This window comes from Mus caroli, unplaced genomic scaffold, assembly GCF_978045245.1.
Source record: "Mus caroli unplaced genomic scaffold, Mus_caroli_1 scaffold_17, whole genome shotgun sequence".
Classification (NCBI taxonomy): Eukaryota; Metazoa; Chordata; class Mammalia; order Rodentia; family Muridae; genus Mus; species Mus caroli.
This window is the reverse complement of record NW_028227272.1, coordinates 34,586,059-34,607,029: the sequence shown is the minus strand read 5'-3', so window position 1 is coordinate 34,607,029 and position 20,971 is coordinate 34,586,059. Positions and strand designations below refer to the sequence as shown.

The 20,971-nt window shown below is 41.6% G+C and overlaps 1 protein-coding gene across 3 annotated transcripts in view; it reads left to right on the top strand.

Moving 5' to 3' along the window:
• Gtf2e1 (general transcription factor IIE subunit 1) overlaps nucleotides 1–20,769 on the top strand; it is a 29,855-nt gene extending 9,086 nt beyond the window's left edge. For all 3 annotated transcript variants that reach the window (XM_085832182.1, XM_021185568.3, XM_085832183.1), the window contains exons 3-5: nucleotides 7,934–8,135; nucleotides 15,134–15,375; nucleotides 19,283–20,769. In XM_085832182.1, coding sequence (XP_085688308.1) covers nucleotides 7,934–8,135; nucleotides 15,134–15,375; nucleotides 19,283–19,713 — 875 coding nt within the window. In that variant the 3' untranslated portion in view covers nucleotides 19,714–20,769. The remainder of the gene's footprint in view (nucleotides 1–7,933; nucleotides 8,136–15,133; nucleotides 15,376–19,282) is intronic.
• Nucleotides 20,770–20,971: the final 202 nt, after the last annotated feature.

The following is a 20,971-nucleotide window of genomic DNA, read 5'->3' as shown; positions in this document are numbered from 1 at the left end:
CAAAGTCAGCAATGGGAATAGACCTCTCTTGATGAGTTAGGAGTAATTTAGAATGTTCAAGTAAACTTGACATCTAAACTGTTAGGGTTCGGCATTTGTGAAACTTGCTGATGTGTTAATGTTTGCCTTAACACATTAGATGGGACAGGTTACTTTTCCCTGTCTTCATCTCTTACTGCTTGGAGCAGGAGATGGATGTTTTGTAATCAGTGTTTGCTGTCCCTGTCATGAAAGCACAAACTCAGAAGACATCTAGGATTATTTGCTTAATTCCCGAGTCCTTCTTAGAAATCATCCCCAAGTGGTATTAATTAGAGAATTATGTCAAAAAGCTACCGATTGGAAGAAGGGAAGGGATGGGAGAGAATATTTGCTGCAGTGTGAGGACTTGTGTTCAAATCCCAGGTACCCTTGTGAAAGCTGGTGCTGGCTGCACATGTTTGTAGCTTCAACTAGTGTGGTAGGGCAAAGTCCAGGGAACTTGCAGGCCAGCCGGCCAGCATAGCCAAAACAGCAAACTGTTGGTTCAGTAATAGCGCCTCAAGGGAATAAAGCCGTGACAGAGAGGACTATCCAGTGACCTTTTCTCTCATCAGTGTAAATGTGGGTGTGTCTGCCTGCACATACGCACATGCACACATGTACGTACACCATGTACATAAGCACAACACAAAAGTTATGGAAATATGGTAAACAGCAATATTCTAAACTTTACATTTTTTATTTTAAAATTCTGTTCTATTTTTAAAATGATTTATTTATTTTTAATTCTCTCTCTCTCTCTTGCTCACTTGCTCTAACTCTGTGTGTGTGTGTCTCTCGGAGGATATGTGCAAAAGGAGCTATCAGTGCCTCCAGAGTTGGAGTTACAGGGGGTTCTAAGCTACCTAGCGGTATGGAAGCTGGCAACCCACAGTAGCCTCTCAGAAGCAGCAACTGCTCTTAAGCGCTGAACCATCATCCCAGCCCCTCAACTCTACCTTTGATCTTTTGTTGTCTTGTCTGCCTGTTTGTTTTGAGACAGGGTCTCACTATGTAGCTTTGGCTGACCTGCTGTGTAGACCAGGCCTGCCTCTACCTATTGAGAGCCGAGATTGAAGTCATACATGACCACACCTGGCTTTTGATCTTGACAGTTTGAGAGCTCTGTTTAGGTTTTTTTTTTTTTTTTTTTTTGTATGTTGATAACTAACATGTGAAGAGGTGCCTTTTGGTTTTGATTCTGACATAATATTCAGTTGATTATTGTCTTTCAAATATGCCAAAACCTCAGACTTTGTGCCTGCCTACTACATTTTGAGATGAATTTGATTGAGCCTAATTTAGAAACGTGTTGGGAGCTTTGGCAGTCATCTAAGTACCATCGTTTATGTTGTCAGTCTTTTAATTTGTCCTCCAGGCATGCTGCATTTCCCCCTCTTTATAATGAGTTCCAGAACCTAGGAATAATTGTTGGTGAGACTAGCTAAATGTCCATTTGAGGGAGGACCAAAGCCGGCTTCCTTGATAAAATCACTCTGCTGGTAGGCATTGTATTTTGTATATCATCAGTATATTTAATATCTCCTCGGTTTTTAAAAAAAAAAAAGCTAAACCTGTCTTATCTTGGCCTTTTATATATACATTTATTTCTTCAGTGTTGTACAATGAATTGTTAAGGGATGGACTAATTTATTTTTATGATAGGTACAATCATGAAATATATAACTGTTGCTGTCATGTTTGTTAGATATCATCTATTTTCCGATATCCAGTTAAACTGAAACCATTTGCATTAGGAAAGTAGTTTGAAAATTGGACAGAATAAAAGGTGACTTTTTGAGATTTCAATATTTACTTAATATTTTGATATATGTATCCTCCTAAGTGAACTCTTGAATTTAAAGCCTGTAACTGTGACGAAGTGAGAGGGTAAGCGCTATGAAGAAGTAGGTGGTAGCTGATGACTCTTAAAGAGCACATCAGGTCATGGCAATTGTCCTTTCAGAATGCTCCCGATCTTCCATACTCAGAAAAGTCAGTCCTACACAGAGGTCTTGCAGATTTGGGACTATTTCTCCCTCTGTCCCATATTCACAGCAGCCATCTTATTTTAATCTTATGAGTAGTGGGGATGGGCTTGCTTGCCTTTTTGTAAGAGCCATCCTTACTGCCCAAATACCTATGTGACTTTCTCCCCTTTTTTACTTCTTTGAAGTGTCCAGACATGACTCCCTTGAATTCCTTGTATAAGAAATGAAATAATATCCTAGTTCCTTCACTGTTTTTTCTCTATCCTCCTTCCTTTTTTCATAATACTTACGTTATTCCAATAATATATGTTATCTATCTATCTATCTATCTATCTATCTATCTATCTATCTATCTATCTATTTGATCTTGAGTGCCAGGAATAGTGCGGAATAGGATTGGGTAGATTAAGAAAGCATAGTGTGGAAAGGTGTGAGGACCTCAGACCTACTGTTTTTGGTTGAAGTTTATGTGCAGTAGTTATGTGATCTTCTTGTCCAGCCTTGAGGATGTGGGCTGTGTAATGAATGACTCATGACAGCACTGCATTTTATCAAAGCAGCTGGACCTATTTTGATTTTTTAATTTAATCTCTTATTTTATTATTTTTTAATTTAACCTACGAGGTGGGAAGATGGTTAAGTGCTATCCATGTTTGATGGAAACGTTTGATAGATCTTGGACAGTGAGTCCTGGCCAGGGGCAGGTACCCTTTGATTGTCTATACTTGGAGGAAGAGAGAAGATGGTAATCTTCAATAATTAGCTGTCTGAGATTTGACTCTTATTATCTGTCTTGTACCCCTAAGTGTCATCATCTGATATCTCTGCCCCTTTTCTTAATTTTGTATGTCCCAAGCACTTCACTGTCAAAGGAAGGATGGCAAACAGTCTTTTCACTTTGGGTTTGTTTGTGCTTAGTGTTTCCTTGGCTGATTCCTCACTTGATGGGTAGCATTAGTTAAAATGATAATGTGGCACAGCACAGGCCAGCATCACCCTCAGCAGTTGTCTTCTGTTTCCTAGCTTTCGGAGACCTTTTGATTGTTTTTCCTTTACTCCTTTGTTCCAAGTCTCCTGTCTTCTTCACTCCGAATTCAGTTTTGTTCTTATATTTGGAAATTTAAAATGGTATAGATATATCTCTTCCCTTCCTTTCTCACTCCCTTTGAAGTGTGACTTGCCTTCATTACAGAGCTGGGGCATTGCTGTACTATCAAATAGATGGCCCTAAAATCGTTTTGAAATGCCTATTGGTACAAGGATCTTTTTCTCCCTGCTTCAAATGTGTATTTGCAATTGGATTTACTTTGATCCTTCTAGCAAACGTAATAGGTTAATGGTCAGCTAAGTAAATGCCAGCCATGTGACGGGCACTTAATGCTTGTTAAATCGTTTAATACAAGATCTCCTCTTTTCTCTTCCTTCTTAAGAAGAGAGGACTTCATAGCTACATGGGAAAAATTTGTTGGATTAGAGCCGCTAGAGATTGTAAGTTGGAGAAAAGATGCATGGTTCAGATGGAATCCAGGGTTAGTGTAATACTGTTAACTTAGTATCTATAAGTCTTTATTCCCATATATGTCAAACATGGACAGTATTATTATGCAGACTTGTCTCTGGTGAATACATAGGAATATTTATTAAGCCGCTTTCTTCTTTAATAGTTAGTGAGAATAGATACCCCATCTTTTTTTGACAATGTCAGTTCCATCATTGTCCAGCTTTGCCCACAGAATTTGTACAGCTTTCCTTTTCTCTCTGCTCCCACATTGTAAGATCTGTCTTGCATGTTCTCTCTGACATGGCTTTGCTTCAGTAGTTTTGCCTTGGTTTTATATGTGGAAAGATGGAATGGGGCACTGGGTTTCAATTCTAATCTCTTCTCTCGTACTTGGCAGTCTGAACAGCTTAGTACAGAGTGGTTTAGTCATAGCAGTTCTCACTTGATGTCTTTTATCAAAAAAGAGATGTGGGCAAGTAAAGGTATGCTTGTTGAGTTGATTATTCTGGTGGGTTTTGTTGCATGCCTGTTGGTTTGTATGCAGGAAAGTACAACCTCTAGTGTTGGTTCCTCAGATGCAGTATTTTGTTTGTTTGTTTGTTTGTTTTTTTAAGTCCTATGTTTCCCTGGCATGGGACTTGCCTAGGGGATAGGCAGGCTGGTCATTGAGCCTCAGGGATCTGCCGATCTTGCCAGTACTGGAATTAGAGGACATGCTCCATGCCCTGCTTGTTCTTCTGTAAACCTGGGTTATAGAATGGGGCTCTCAGGTCCTCAGACTCTCACTGCAAGCGTTCTGCCTACTGTCTGAGCTCTCCTCCCAGCCCTGCCTACTGCAGTCTTTATGTTGTTCATCAGTCAGATGTGTATATAGCAAACAAACTTATGTTTATGCGTGCTTCTTTAGCAAGAGGAGTTACAGGTCAGGAGGTGTGTTCCCTTTTTTCAGTACATGATGCTTGAAGGACTTAGAGGATATGGGCTTTTATTTGGTAATTTTCTAGAGGATTTAAAAAAAAAATGGGCTTCTCTGTTTGTTGCAAGGCCTAGTGGATAAAAGCACCTGCCTCCAAGCCTGAGAACACTAGTTTGACCCATGGGACCTACATTCTGGGTGGGAAGAGAGAATGGACTTCTCTGTACTCTCACACTCTGGCATGTACGTGTGGATTCACATGTGACTGTACATACACACACATTAAAATAAACCTCATTTACAGTTTTTGAAGAAAAATGGGGGTAATACTCTGATTGGGTATTTTAATAAATTTTATATCTATGGCTAGAAGAGTAAAAGGCTGAAACTAATCAGTAAAGACTCAGTCGTAGTAGCTCATGTTCACTGGGAAATTGGCATGGTTTTACAATGTCCATGCTGTTGTTGTTTCTCAGGTAGGATTCTATGAGGCTCAGTCCTGACTCACTTCCATGATGGTAACATCTGATGTGAGTTTTTTTTTTTTTTTTTTTTTTTCTGACACAAACAACAACAAAACCCACAGCCTAGCTGTAAGTACTGGACCACAACCTCCTAGCTTTGAGGGGCTCCCTGCCTCTCTCCCCAATCTGGGATAGATACAGAAAATCAGGAAGAGTGATGCATGACCAAAGTACTCACTTATTCTTGGATATGGGGCTGGAGGCATGGAAATATATTCAACTGGAACATGTCTGTAGGATTTGGTGTCACATTGAAGTAGAAATGCCTAGTTTGTTTACTCTGTTGCTGGGAAAGAGAGGAGAGGAGGGGCTGGTCCTTGCTATGTGTCCTGCACTAGTACTTAATTATCTTTCTTAATCCCTCAGGTAAATTCTGTAGAAAAGGAAGAATTCATATCCCTGGGAATAAGGCCAAACTGGAAATGCATTTATATTAGTGTGTAGACTGTAAGACAGTAGTTTTAGCATAATAGTTGATCTGATTTGATTCTTCCCCATCACCCACCTTGTTATGTAACCTTGACCCAAAACTGCTGAGGCTGTCAGAACTTGCGTATTTTACACCTTTATCTGGACATAGTAATGCAAATGCCAAAGGTTAATGTTACCCAGTACTTTGTAAACACTCAAGGTACAGTAGTTAAAGGTGCTGTTGTTTTCTTGTATTGCTGTATGACTTTGTATAAATCATAAATCTCTTGAGAGCCTTAGTTCTGCTAGCCCTTCCCAGAATTAGTGAACAGCTCAAAAAGTGCGCGATTGTGCCTCAGAAGCAGCTCTGTTTAAATAATTGTTAATCAGAGCTGTTTGTGGTTGGATTACAGTGTTTTGGGACCAACATTCTGCAGTGTTTGAGTGTAAGTTTAATGTAAGGTGAGAAGTTTAGATATTATTCTGAGGGTGTTAGAGACCAAGCTTTCAGATAGACTTCACTTTAGAGCAGAAGGATAGGGCAATATCAAGGGTGGTACAGGGTCCTGGGCCTGGGGAGGGAGAACCGAAAGATCAAGGAGCACGCTTATGAAGGCTACAGTGGAGCCCACGCTTAGTTAACAGTAGTGATGAAAACTAGGGCACAGTTCTTTGACATCACTCTTCTGTGTTGAATGTAAGGGGTATGGAAACAAAAAATAAGTTCCTCGAACTTTAAGTTTGACACGGAATACATTTCTTTAAATATCAATGGTTTGTAGACATGGAACAGTAGTCCGCAGAGAGGTGGTTCACTGCTTAAGAGGACTTGCTGCCCTTGCAGAGAATCGGAATTTTGTTTCCAGCGCCTGTATCAGCAGGTACAACCTCCTGTAACTTAGGCTTCAGAACCCATTACTGTCTTCTGACTTTGAAGGCACCTGCACATACATATATATGTGTGCATACACAAACACACAGTTAAAAAATAAATTCTAAAAAAGAAGAAAAGTAGAAGAAATAGTACTTTAACAATATGTAGGACCACTAAAAGCTTTTAGTTTTAGCTATTTATTTGGCTTTTTCCAAAATAATAATTAACCAAATGTGCAATGTATGAAGAAAGCTGTTAGAAAGGCATACAAATTGTAGCATGAAATAGTAAAGGCAATCCACACTACGCTGGCAGTGAGTGCCTGGCCGGCCTACTCTCATCTCAGCAAACTCTCTGACCTGGTGCTCCAAAATCTCTCCACCGGCTCGCTAAGTTCCTATTGGCAGGTTGCTACCACGCCAGCCCCATGCTTCTAAATTCTCTCAGCCTTTTGGGGTGCACTTCTTGCAGACCTATGCTTTGCCTCTATACTTTTCTCTCTGGAACCCAAACTGGGCAGCTTGAAGGGCAATATGTAGATCGTCACCAGAGGATTTTTATTTAATATGGTTTATAAGATTAGGATGCTAGTTGTTACGCCCAGAGATTGAGTTACCTGTTGATTCTGAACTAAGTTTGTGTGGTGTTTTCCTTCACGTGGCAGCTCAACTGGGTTCCAGAGAGAAAGGTATGGCGGCAAAGTATGAATTTTCAAGAAGTGCACTCCAAAAGGCTGAGAGAATTTAGAAGTGTGGGGCTGACATGGTAGCGAGCTGCATGGAGAGATTTTGGAGTACCGGGTCAGAGAGTCTGCTGTGATGAGAGCAGGCCAGCCAGGCACTGCCAGCGTAGCATGTATTGCCTTTACTATTTCACGCTGAAAGACCCATAACATGAGGACTCCCCCACGTTCTGACTCATGAGAGGTGACGATACCCCAAATCATTCACTAGAAACAGTCTTGATGCAAACCACAAGAGGACTTTTATTCCAGGTGTGCTCTGGGGCCCACAGTCATACATGACACAGGGTTAGAGGACCGTGGGCCCAGAGTATCTGGGAAAGTGGGTATTTAAAGGAAGAAACCACAACTCAAGGGAGTGGGGAGGGTGTTGTTGGAAAATACCAAAAATACCAGTTAAGAGTCATGAAGATGTGGAAGTTATTTCTCAAGGCAGTTTCTATGAGCCTCTAACAATAGCACATTTGCATAGTGGGTTCCATGACCTGTCAGGGTGACCTTCTTTTGAACAAACACTCCTGAACCCAGGAAGTGGGTGGGTGGAGGAATGTTGCTATCTGTTTTATGATTAGCATGCCTTGGAGCATTGAGTCACAAAGGTCACATTCTCAAGCCTGGACCTAGAGGCCTAGAATTTTTGTTTTTATGTTATACTTTTTCAATGCTATACAAATTCAACAGTAAGGTGTGCATAATTTGCTGTAAGCTAAATGTAAACATGTTAGAAATGTGATTTTCAAAAACTTATTTGTGAGATTTCAGCATAAAATGATGGACATATATAGAGATGGACAGATCTATGATGAATATGACAGAAAATTATAGAATCTTGAAGAAAATCAGTTCTTCTGACCTGTTTGTGTTTGGAGGTTTTACTCAAACATTGGAGGCGTGGAGCTTGGGCTTATCTTGAACATTTCCCTCTTCTGACCTGAGACTTGACTTTTCTGTAGGAACTTTCCGCTGCACCTTTTGCCATACAGAGGTAGAAGAAGATGAATCAGCAATGCCCAAAAAAGATGCTCGCACGCTTTTGGCAAGATTTAATGAACAAATTGAGCCCATTTATGCATTGCTTCGGGAGACAGAGGATGTAAACTTGGCCTATGAAATACTTGAACCAGAACCCACGGAAATCCCAGCACTGAAGCAAAGGTAAGTGGAACCCTTGCACTTTACCAAGAGCCTTTTAAAACCTGTGCTGGCTTTAACTTTGGAGGCTAGAATGAGTATTTACCAGGAGACTGCAGACTCAGATGTCACAGAGGTTCCAGGTTCTGCCGTGCCTGTCTTATTAACTCCTGCCTGTACTCACATTAGTTCGTACTGAATGCAGTGGAAAGTAGGCCTGTGGCAAGAATCTTTAAATAGTCGTTTTCACCTCAGCCACTGCTCTGCTGCCGCCTGCAGCACTTAGCCAATTCATAGCTGGTTCTAAATTAGTTGTGCCTCATGAGAATATTTGAATTTTCCTATTTAACCCACCCTCCTTTCTACTCCTACTCCATCACGGTAGGGCTTCTCTGAGTAGCCCTGGCTACTCTGGAACCAGTTTTGTAGACCAGGGTGACCTTGAACTCAGAGATCAATCTGCCTCTACCTCCTGAGTACTGTGATTAAAGGCATGTGACACCACTGCTGGCTTCTAGTCAACTCTCAAAGGCCAAAACTCTTTCGAGAATTTAGCGTCTTCCTATAGATTTTTGTTTGTTTTTAAATTAGCATGTAAGTTTTGTTGTGGTCTTTGCATGCATACCTTGTATTTTGTTGATCTTCCTCCCTGACCCTGCCTCCAGCACCCACACATATATTCTCACACATACACATATTTAAAAATTAAAAGCTAGGGTTCGTGTATGAGTGTGAATATGCAACATTTTATTCTTTTCTTTTTTTTTTTTTTTTTTTTTTGGTCTTTTGAGACAGGGATTCTCTGCAGCCCTGGCTGACCTGGAACTCACTCTGTAGACCAGGCTGGCCTCGAACTCAGAAATTCGCCTGCCTCTGCCTCCCAAGTCCTGGGATTAAAGGCATGCGCTACCATGACTGGCTTTTCTTTTCTTTTCTTTTCTTTTCTTTTCTTTTCTTTTTTTTTTTGAACATTTTATTCTTGTGAACTATCTTCAACACAAACTTGTTGTCATAGTGTTAAATGCACCTTTGTGGAGGTGCGGTGTTACCTATGGGTTAGGACTGCTTTCCTCCTTCCTTTTCTCCCCAGTGTGTTCTAGTGTTTGAATTAATTGCTAGGCAGGCTTAGTTCTACCATGCCGTAAAAAGTCATTATGTATTTTTAAAAAAAGATTTATTTGCTTTTTCAGTTCATGTCTGTGAGTGTTTTGCCTGCAAGTATGTATGTGCACTGTATGTGTGGCTGGTGCCCACAGAGGCCAGGAGAAGGGGTCAGATTCCCTAGAACTGAAATCATGAATTGTGAGCCACCTTATGAGTGCTGAGAAGTGAATCCAGATCCCCTGTAAGAACAACGCCTTTAACCTCTGAGCTGTCTCCAGCCCACACAGGTTATTCTATTATTTTTTTGGAAAGCATAAAGCCGGGCGTGGTGGCGCACGCCTTTAATCCCAGCACTCGGGAGGCAGAGGCAGGCGGATTTCTGAGTTCGAGGCCAGCCTGGTCTACAAAGTGAGTGCCAGGACAGCCAGGGCTACACAGAGAAACCCTGTCTCGAAAAAACCAAAAACCAAAAACCAAAAAAAAAAAAAAAAAAAGAAAAGCATAAGTGAGAACTGCTTCCTTCTTTCCAATACCACGGTGAGGTCACACCCATCAGCCTCCTCCTGACTATCCCAGGTGTATTTGTGTGGACTTTCGGAGTTTCTATTTTATTTTTTTTACTGAAAATAGATCTTTGTTCATAACAATGTATTGACGCCATTTCCCCTCCCCCATGTTCTTTTAAATTCTTCCTACTTCCTCCCCCAAGTTCTTTTAAATCCTTCCTACTTCCTCTCACAAAAATGCAGACCCTTTCTCTCATTAGGAAACACAGGGATCAAAATAATAACAACAACAATAATAATATAAGATAAAATAAAATCAAACCAGAATAGGACAAACTCGCCAAAGAAAAAGTACAAGAAGCAAACAGATGCTGAGACACATATTTACACACACAGAAAATTCATGAAGCAAAATTGGAAACCACAATATATAAGCAAAAGATTTGTAAGATTAAAAAAAAAAACCCTCCAAAACTATCATTGACTTGGTTTGACCATCTACTGCTGGGCGATGGCTGCCCTAAGATGTGCTTTCCATACCCAGTGAGACTCCGTTGGAGAAAACACATTTTCCTTTGTGAGTGATTATCATTTGGAAATAGTTTCTGGGTTAGGGATATGTCTGCTTGTCCTCTCAGCACTGGGACCCCATCTGCTTGGACCCATGTAGGTTCTGTTCTGTGGGTGTTGCCACAGTCTCTGAGTTCATGTGTGTATCAGACCAGCTGTGTTTAGAAGACAGTTTCCTTTGGTATCTTTCATCTACATTGGCTCTTAAAAATTTTCTGCCTCCTGTTCCACCAAATTTCTTGATCACAGAAGGGAGGGGGTCTGATGGACACATCTCATCTAGGACTGAGTATTCCAAGGTCTCTCACTCTCTGCACTTTGTCTAATGGTGGGTCTTAGTATTTGTTCATTCCATCTGCTGCAGGGAGAAGCTTTTCTGGTGCTGACTGAGCAAACACTGGTTTATGAGTACAGCAGACTATCATTAGGAATCATTTTATTGGTACAATTCTTTAGCAGTTCCCCTAGGTCCATGGCCTATCTAGTCTCAGATTCACCTGGGCAGTGTCACTCATGGGTTCTGTCTCCTAGAATGAGTCTCTGTTCAATCAGAAAGTAGTTGTCTTAGTTTGGGTTTTCTTGCTGTGAACAGACACCATGACCAAGGCAACTCTTAGAAAGACAACATTTCATTGGGGCTGGCTTACAGTTTCAGAGGTTTAGTCCATTATCATCACGGTGGGAAGCATTGCAGCGTCCTGGCAGGCATGGCACTGGAGGAGGTGACAGTTCTACATCTTGATCCACAGGCAGCCAGGGGGAGACTGGCTTTTGTTTCACACGGGGTAGAGCTTGAGCATATAAGACTTCAAAACCCTGCTCCAACAGTGACAAGTCTGCCCTCCTCCAGTAAGGCCACACCTCCGGTAGTGCCACTCCCCGTGGGCCAAGCATTCAAACCCAGGAGTCTGTGGGGCATACCTCTTCACACCACCACAGTGGTTGATTACCTTCACCAACTTTTATACCACCATTGGACCCACGTGTCTTAGGTCACCATTGCAGATTGCTGCATTTGTAGTTGGGTTGGTATTTATCTGTCTTCACTGGTAGTGTACATGGGTTGGTGTTTATCTGTCTTTGCTGGTAGTGTACATAGTTCCTTCCAGGACCATCAACATTGGTAAGTAGTGGTCAGAGTTCTAAGTAAGTACCAGCCTGACTGCTCTGTGGTCAGTGAGTTGTGTGGGTATTGTCTTCAGCAATAGGGCTTTACTGTCAGTTTGTGGAGAACAACCAGTAGCCTTGGGAATAGCCTAGGTTGTTAGGGGGTTTCTATGGGATCCACTTGGCCAACAACTCAATTAAATGTACCTCATTCTCAGTGCTGTAGGTTTCATTTGGTGGCAAGAGATGTCTACTTGGGGCTCTGTCTTCCCTGTTATTTGGTGACTCCATTTAGATTTCTTTTATAAATGTTTATGTTTTAAGAAGCTGCCAGGTGGTGGTACACATTTAATCCCAGTACTCAGAAGGCAGAGGCAGGTGGATCTCTTGGGTTTGAAGCCAGCCTGGTCTACAGAGTGAGTTCTAGGACAGCCAAGGATACACAGAGAAACCCTGTCTCAAAACAAACAAACGAAATCCAAACAAACCAAAAAACAAAACGGAAAAGCTGTCCCTCTCTGTATGTCTTCCTTACCTCTTTTTCCCTTGCTCTCCCCACTTGATCTTCCCATTCAGTCCATCCACAACTATATTCTATTTCCCCTTCCCAGGAAGATCATACTCCACCTCCAAGTCCCTTACTCTATACATAATTCCTTTGGCTATATGGACTGTAGCCTGCTTGTCAAAGACTTAATAGTTAACTTCTGCATGTAAATGAATACGTACTGTATTTATCTTTTTGAGTTTGGATTATCTCACTCAGCATGATTTTTTTTCTAGTGGCACTTTTATTTTTTTTAAATTCCCTCTGGTATTTACTGTTTAAGAATAGCAAGTCCTGAGCTAATAGTATTTCTTCCCAGTTGTACAGAGAATTTTGTAACTTTATCAGTTACTGTGCACTTACCTCCTAACACCATGAGTCAGTTAGAGTGTCTTTCTGATAATTTGTCTTCCATGCCCAGAGGCTCTGACTTAGTACAGTTCACAGCTCAGTTGCATCCTGAAGGGTCTAGATTTCTTCCTTCTCTGTTCTCTCCTGTTGTGTTGGCTTCTTAGGACTGTGAGGGGAACTGCCCTAGGGTAGCCATCTGGGTCTTAAATATTACCTGCAGATGAAAATATCCAAATGTAGAGAGAATAGATAGCATCCTTTCCTTGTGTCTTATTTAAAAATATGACTAAAGAAACGTTCTAGAAAACATACTTTATCCTATCTGTCTGCCAGTGTCTTACTGGCTAGAATTACTCTGTATATTTATTTTAAACCAATATCAGATCATGAGAATGAGATTACATGGTTGGTACTCAGAGCAGCTAGGTGTTACTTTGGCGGGGAACGTTCTTAGAGTTCTTTGGAGCAACTAGCCATCAATATTTAAAGAAAAATGATAAACAAAAACAGAGGAGTCGTGACTAATAGGGAAACTTTGCCATCCACATCACAGGCAGCTTCATGTTTAACTCAGTAAATTAACTCACTGCTGAGACATAAACAGTTCCTGTCATTACTTGATGCCCCAAATAAAATCTACCTTGAATTTCTCAACAACAACAACAAAAAAAACCCCCAAAAAACAAAAGTAAGATTTTACGAGTGGTCTTCTTTATTCATTCTGATTGTCATTTCTGTTTTTCTTGTCTTTCTTCAAAGTACCTCTTATGACTTCTTGAGATAGTCTTCACAGTTAACCCCATGAGTCGATGAGTGCAGGATTATGTGTAGAGAGAAATTGTCTCAGAGAGTCTTGTTGTAAAGACATCATCATAATAAAGTAAATGTAGGTCCGCACTAGAGCACCGCACCTTTCTTCTCTCCTCACTGGAGTTAGCCAACTCAGGAAGGCACATCTGCCCAACAGATGTAAAAAGCAGGCTGAGTCCATCAAGATGAAGATGTTGGCTGAGGAAAGACAAAGCACTGACAGGGTGTTGGGAGAAGACAAGATGAGAATGGAGAATTCAACATGTGATAGATGCACAAAACCAAGGATGGAGCCAGATGAGAAAACAAAAGGAACACGAGTGCTAAGGGTGAAAAGAGTTCACAAAGCCAAGCTACATTGTAGGCAGCCGCACAGGGAGAAAGGTCGAATGTCTAGGGACAGATAATGGCCGAACTGAGTAAACGATGCAAAAAGTGATAGTAAGTGAATGTGGAAAGGAACAGAAGGTAGAGAGAAATCAAGTGCTTGCAATTGTAGCATGAGACATCAAAAAAGCAAGCATAAAGATGGTATGGATATATTTGGACATATCTAGAGCAGGAGCAAGGAGACAAGTAGGGAGGAGGAAAAGAAATGACTAAGACCAGGTAGAACTGGTGCCAGGGAGGAAACTGTGGGCATGAATGGTATAGAATAGCCTTAGGCACAGGTAGGATAATGAAAAGAATGCAGAGGCAGTAACTGGAATACACATTCACCAAGTAGCTGGAAAGAGCTTGTTGCTTGGTTTCAAAAGTATAACCAAAAGCAGGGCAGGGGGATGAGATAAGCCCAAGACTACCTCTAGAGGATGGTCAGAATGGTGTTCTAAGAGACAGGTAGCTTAGACACGGGCACAGCAGGGGAGCCTCAGCTCAGCAAGTGGTGGAAAACCCAAGGAGCTGTGAGGTGGTCTCAGAAAGAAAGGAAGAATGGAAAAAGGAAAAAAAAAGGAAAAAAGGAAGAAAGGGCAAAGCAGCAAACAGAAAAACGAGGACAGGGCCTCCTAGTTGCTCAGGAGGGAAGAGGATTAACAGAAAGTCCGTTAGATTTAGGATGACATGGTTTCCAAACGAACCAACAGATATGGAAGTGCAGGGAGACATTTAGAAAAGTGTGAGAGAAGTCAGGGAAGTCATAAGATGTGAGCACCTGTGGGCTCTGCAAACACTCACAAGCACGGAGGGAGCAGACAGTTGAGGAAACCTCACAGGGCGTTTGGAGCCTCTAAACAGGCACATTAAAGACAGCTTGATAGAGATCAAGATTGAAAATGTTAAAGTGGGGATAATAGGAAGCAGCAGCGAGAAGGAAAACTTGGCTTAGCTCAAAGAAATGGCAAAGCCTAGTGATTGGAGAAAGAGGAGGATTGATTGGGCCTGAAGTAGGCTGACAGGCAAGGAAAGCCACAGAGGTCAAGAGCAGACCCGACCAGGAAATATCTGCACCCCTGCTGTGGGCACAGAGAGTCAGTATAGCTGTAAACAGAAGGATGCAGCTAGGGAGAAGAGCCTGCCTTCTGAAGAGGGATGTGCCCTGGTCAGTGAGGGGCAGGAAGAGAGATTAATTCTACCTTGAGGTCTAGCCCGTGGAGTAATTTCCTAACTTCTTCTATGGTCACATACAAAACCACCCTAGTTTAAAGTTGAATTTAAAAAATATTAAGATACAATACTTTTTATTTTGTTTTAAACAAAATTCTCATGGAAGATAGAGGGAGGGGGTTACCAGACTGGTCTTTTTAAGTAGATTGTCACTGTGTCCTTCCCCTCCCCCGTGCCAGTTAATGGTCACATATCAATCTCTAAAATGCTAGGTGTTCATATATGCGAAAGGGTCCAGTGTTTGAAGAACTTAAATATGATGTAAGCCATATAGCTTTCACGTTGTGTTCTCGAAGAGTTGTTGAGGTATGCCTGCTTCATTGCTAGATAACTTTTGTTCAAACTCCTAATGTATTAGGCCTCTCGCCAGCTGTCCTTCATGTTACATAACTTTCCTCCTTGTTCGTCTCTCTTTTCTACAGCAAGGACCGAGCAGCAACTGCTGCTGGAGCTGCTGGCCTGGCAGGTGGGCACCACCGAGAGGCGTGGACCAACAAAGGCCCCTCGTATGAGGACTTGTATACTCAGAATGTTGTCATTAACATGGATGATCAAGATGATGTGCATCGCCCCTCGCTGGAAGGGAAAGCTGCCAAAGAGAGACCTATTTGGTTGAGAGAGAGCACTGTCCAAGGGGCGTACAGTTCTGAAGAGATGAAGGAAGGTAAGAGTGGGAAGGGGGATAGGTCACGGAGCTGCTGGAAGGTAACTCGGCTTAGAAGGAGAATGCCTGGGTAATTCATTCTTGGTTTGTTGAAAATTCACTGTAGGAGACTGAGCACTAAGCGTTAACACCAACTGTGTTCCGTTGTCTTTCAGCGTAGTCAAGTTAACAGATACGTTTTTAAAGATTTATTTATATTTTTATATGTATTAGTATTTGCCTGTACATTTGTATTTGCACTACATGATTCCTAGTGCCCAAGAAAGTAAGAAGATGGTATTAGATTCTCTGGAACTAGAGTCACAGATATTTTAATGCTTCCACGAGGATGCTGGGAACTGAACTTAGGTCCTCTGGAAGAGTGACAAGTGCTCTTAAACACTACTCCATCTTTCCAGTCCCAGATGTCTGTTTTCAGATTTGAAATACTGCCATATTTTAATTTTTTATTAAAGTACTATAGTGTTGTTTTATTTTCTCATAAGTAACAAGGAACCTTTTGCTGGCTGAAGTGTATAGGAAGATACCACATGATAAAGGATTGAGAGAATCTGTCCAGGAAAATTGATAGAACCTTATTTTGGACAATTTTGTAAGTCTCTGAGCCCCAAAAGGTTAGCAGTTGGTAATCATTTTCTCAAGTTTAAGAAGTGCAGGGTTTTACTTGTAAGTTCAGCTCAGGTACTGGATTCAGCCTTGGCAGATGACAGGGAAAACAGCAGCTGAGATTGAGCAGGCTGGGGGTGGCCTGGAAAGCCGAGGCCACAGGAGTGGACTGTCTGCCCTGCTAGGTTTTGTTATTAGCTTGTCACGTGAATGGGCTCTTCCGTGCAGAAGCAGCTCAGTTACGGAAAGCCCCTCCTATTTTAACCTTCCCCTACCTTCATTCCTAAGATTTGCATCAGTATGCTGGATATACCGGCAGTCGGAGAGGGAGGTGCTGTGGCTGCAGGTAGTAGCTCTCCTGTAATTGACTCCCTTTGAGAGTCCAGTTCCAGTCAGAAAATATTTCTGTGACAACCATATTTTCTTTCTTCCTCACTGATTAACCTGCAATGTTCAGTTATTTGGGTTGAAGTTGTTCTGGGTTATGTAGTAGTTAGGTTATGTAGTAGTAGTATTCAATAGGCTTATTTTCCTCAACTTGGCTTTTTCCCTGTTCTTGAAGCAATCAAATCTTTTTTTTTTTTATGAACTTAGAAATTAAATTAACTCAGATAAAATTATTAACTAACATAATATGCAATTAAGGCAGTAAGTTTAACTTTGAACATTTATAATTCGTAGGATAGTAGAATATGAGTGAGTCATGGGCTTAAATAAGCTAGTCTACCCAAGTTTTCTGTGTGAGATGGATAGTATTTACATCTGTCCTTGCTTGTCATGACATGGGCTGCTCATTGAATTAGTAACAGAGTCGTGTTTGTCCTGAACCGAATTTTCCTCAAACGTGAATTATTTTGTGTCTGCCTGAATTTTTACAGGCCTCGGTCGTGTCTTCATTACACCACCAAAGCTCTGATTGATTCCCTGTGCCCCTGCTTTCCTTCACAGTGACCTCTTTCCCAAAGTCATTTGCAGTCAGAGTTTTTTGTTTTGCTTTATCCAGTCCATCTCTAGTTCTACTATGCATTCTTGAGACCCACTCACCAGAATGGTACCTGTAGCTTATACACAGATCACTAAAGACTGAAGTTTCATTTTCAGTACCGTTTGGTTTTTACCTGACATTTTGTTTGTTACTTTGGTTCTGGAAGCATGCTAAGGCTAGTGTTAGAAACATGGACAGTGTTCTTTAGGACAGATGTTGTCCAACCTTGTATTTAATAACTTAGACTGTGTCATTCAACATAGTTTACATTATTTTCTATATGTAGGTGTTCTTTCTCTTTGACTATGTAAATATCTTTTTGGTGACTTAGGCAAACTTTAGCTTTTCAGTTTTTTTTTTCTACATCTTGGCTATAAAGCCCCCAAATTGCGTAGCAGCATCAGTGACTTTGACAGACAGCATGTGCCTTCTTTGTAACTTTTAGCTGTTACATAGGACTTCCTGGAAGTATTGCCTCTACTTTCTCACCCAGAAACAGGCATATTCATGTTTGTTTTTGTCTTCGGTTTTAATCTGTTAACAAACCAATTCCTTCCCCCCAGACTGTGTCGTCAGACTCTATCCACCATGTGTATGTTTACTTTTATTTTACAAAGTGTATTTCCATTTCCTCATATTTTGTACTTTGAACATTAAAATACCATGTTGGTAAAAGTAAAGTATTTGAAAAAAGCACCCTTTAGAACAGCTTGCCCAGAGCCCCACGAGCCTTTCCTGTCCTTCTTGCTCTGTGCTGCTTCGGCAGTGAGCACTCTGGAAGGAGCGTCTGCCTTCAGCAGCGTTTAGCTTGGATTCTGATGTCCGTGTTATGCAAAGTCTCTTTTCTGTAGTTCTTTTCTCTTTGCCCGGTATCTCACGTAGGATTTCTGGTCTTTCCAAAATACCTAGCTCCAGCTGTGTGCTCAGGGTAGTACAAGGTGATTGTAATTGCACTTTACTCATGGGCAGAATCCATCGTTTCTGAGCCTTGTCATGATGATGGTTGGTAATTTTCCTATATATCAGACCCATTCTGAGTACTTCACATTCCCTGGGGCTCCACAGGAATTCAGTGAAGCAAATACTATTATTTTCTTTCCAATGTTATACTTGGGGAAATTGGAGAAAAGAAAAATAGTGTAACTTTACCCAAACCACATAGCCAATATGTGTTAATATTTGAATCAAGGAGACAGGTTCCAAGTGACTTTGAGTCCTTTTATAATATTTAAAAGGGTGCTCTGTTTGAGTCTAACTAAATGTAAAATACCAACAAATGTGTCACCATAGTGTATCAGTCAAGATGTGTGTATAAAGTGTATATGTGCGTATATGTGATAAGAGAAATTTTATTTCTTAAATTAATGACCTTTTTATAGTGAGTTCAAAGTTTGTATAATTTGCTTCAGGAAGATGACACTGCCATTTATTTACTCACTCAGTAAATTCTTACTCACTGCCTAACTCATGGCAGGTATTGTCCTACTGCTGGGGGCACAGTGAATAAGAGATAGAATTTGTTGTGGCAGATTCTACATCCTTAGAAAGGAACAAAGGCAATAAGCCTAAGTCGCTATGTTGGAAAATGAGCACTGTGAGGAAAAACACAGCCTTGCTAAAGTGACATTTGAGTAAAGACATAAAGACAAAGGGAAGTTAGTTGCATAAAGATCTAGACAAAAAATAATTCCATCAGGGCAAACAGGCAATCCAAATACCTTGAGGGAGTGTGTGTGTTGGAATGTGCTCAGGAGTAGCAACTATAGCCGGCACAGAATGAATAAGCGGGGAGAATGGGTAAGAGGTTGGTGGGCAGGAGGAGTTTGGGATGAGGTAGCACCTTTGGGCATCGGTAGGCCTCTGGCTTTTACTCTGAATGAGGTGAAAGCCATGTTTTCAATCTGTTATACCGGCTGCTGTGCTGGTGCTATCTTGGCACCATCTCACAGGTTCTTGCCCGGAGTCTTAGCGGGTGCACCTTCTCTCACTTTCCTAATGTTTAGAAATTGAAATTTTTGCTTAAAATAAAATAGTACAGCTTGCCTGGGGAAGGGGGAGAACTCACCACTCACAGTCACGTAAGCTTCTGTAAACCTGTAAATTCCATGTGCTTAGTCACTGTGCTACTTAAACTTTAGTTTCTAAGAAACATTTTAGATGTTTTGTAGACCAGCAGCTCAGAAAATGGAAGCAGTGAGCTCTGCGTTGTTGTATTTGTGAACATAAACATAAGGCATTAAAGCCTTTTTTTGCATTAGTTATAAATGAATGGTCTTAGAATTTAAGGATCTTGACTTTCTGGCTTTTAACTTCCAGGTGGCATCGATGTGGACACATTTCAGGATCGAGAGGAAGCCCGTGCGGGGCCTGATGACAATGAGGAAGTCATGCGAGCTCTACTCATTCATGAGAAGAAGACTTCCTCGGCGACAGCTGGCTCTGTGGGAGCAGCCGCTCCGGTGACAGCTGCTAATGGCAGTGACTCTGAGAGTGAGACCAGCGAGTCAGATGACGACTCCCCACCCCGGCCAGCAGCTGCGGCTCCTCCTCCTCATCATCGTGATGAAGATGAGGAAGACGAGGAGTTTGAGGAAGTAGCAGATGACCCCATTGTTATGGTGGCTGGCTGTCCATTCTCCTACAGTGAAGTTAGCCAGCGGCCGGAGCTGGTGGCCCAGATGACCCCAGAAGAGAAGGAAGCATACATAGCCATGGGCCAGCGTATGTTTGAGGATCTCTTTGAGTGAGCTTTCCCTGCTCTCCCTGCTGCTAGCCCATTGCAGAGAAACTTCACATCAGGTGCTTAAGGGCCTTCCCTCCCGTGTAAGAAAAGCACCTGTTAATCTAGCACAGAAGCATAGTAGGAGAGCAAATTTGATTTTTTTTTTTTTAGTGTAAGAAACTTCCCAGAAAGGTAGGTAGGTTATAAGTATTCAGTTCCCTCTTACTATTAAAGTATTAATATTTTTCTCTATTTCCTTATCTAATTTTTTCCTTTCCTTTTTAAGACATACTTTTCTCACTCTGACTAAAATGTTCCTGTCTACGTTCAGAACCCCACTAGGGATAAGTGTTCCTGGTATTGCAGCTGCACTGTGGTCAGGCATTTGAGACAGTTCCTTATATTCCTGCCAACCAAAGCAGCTTACCAAGACGCAGATCACTGCTTAGGGGAATGGAATATCCAAGCACTTCATCTTCCTCAAAATTGAGTGTGGGGCCAATCTGTAAACGGAGTGAGAGAGTACAGGAGAGAGGGGTGCCTGAACCCTCGTCTGTAGAACCGATAAGGCTGGTAGATTGTTTCCTTTTCATAGACCTTTTGGGTTGTACTTTAGGTGACAGATAAACAAAGCAGGTTAGGTCTACCCTTATGGAGAAATTCAAGGAGCACATGCATGAAGGGAAGGAGTCTGCGTCCAGGGTTGAAGATTGGAGAATGCTGGGAACTGTGCCTTAGAGCTGCCTCAGTGTGATTTGGAAATCTCAGATGTAAAGCTGAGACTGGCCCCACTTCCCTCACTTGTTCAATAGACCTGTGCCAGTGCTCTGAATTCAGGAGCCTTTCCAGTACTGAGCAGTGTAGAAGTGCTGATTCCCCCACTCTCCTCACTCTTCCAGAGGTCATCAAAGCCTTTATTTTATTTGTCTCTCCTTTGAGCCTCATCAGATATCGAATTCAGTGCCTCTACTGTGTTGTTGAGCATTGTAACCTCAAGGAACATAGTCATTAGCATGGTGTTATTCCCGAAGGCAGAACTTTCAAAATAAAGGACTTTCATATAAGGTCTACAACAATTAAACTTTTATAGTGTTTTCCCTTGCATTGTGACTTTTAGTTGTCATTTTGTAGTATATGTGTGAAGCTAAGAACGTTTTAGAGAATCTGAGCCTTGTGTAAAGTGATGACATGGTCAACTGGTTGACTGAATATTGACAGTCGACTTACTACAGGGTAAAGCTGGTTAATTTCTGGCTCTGACTTCTTGGAGCATACCTACCATG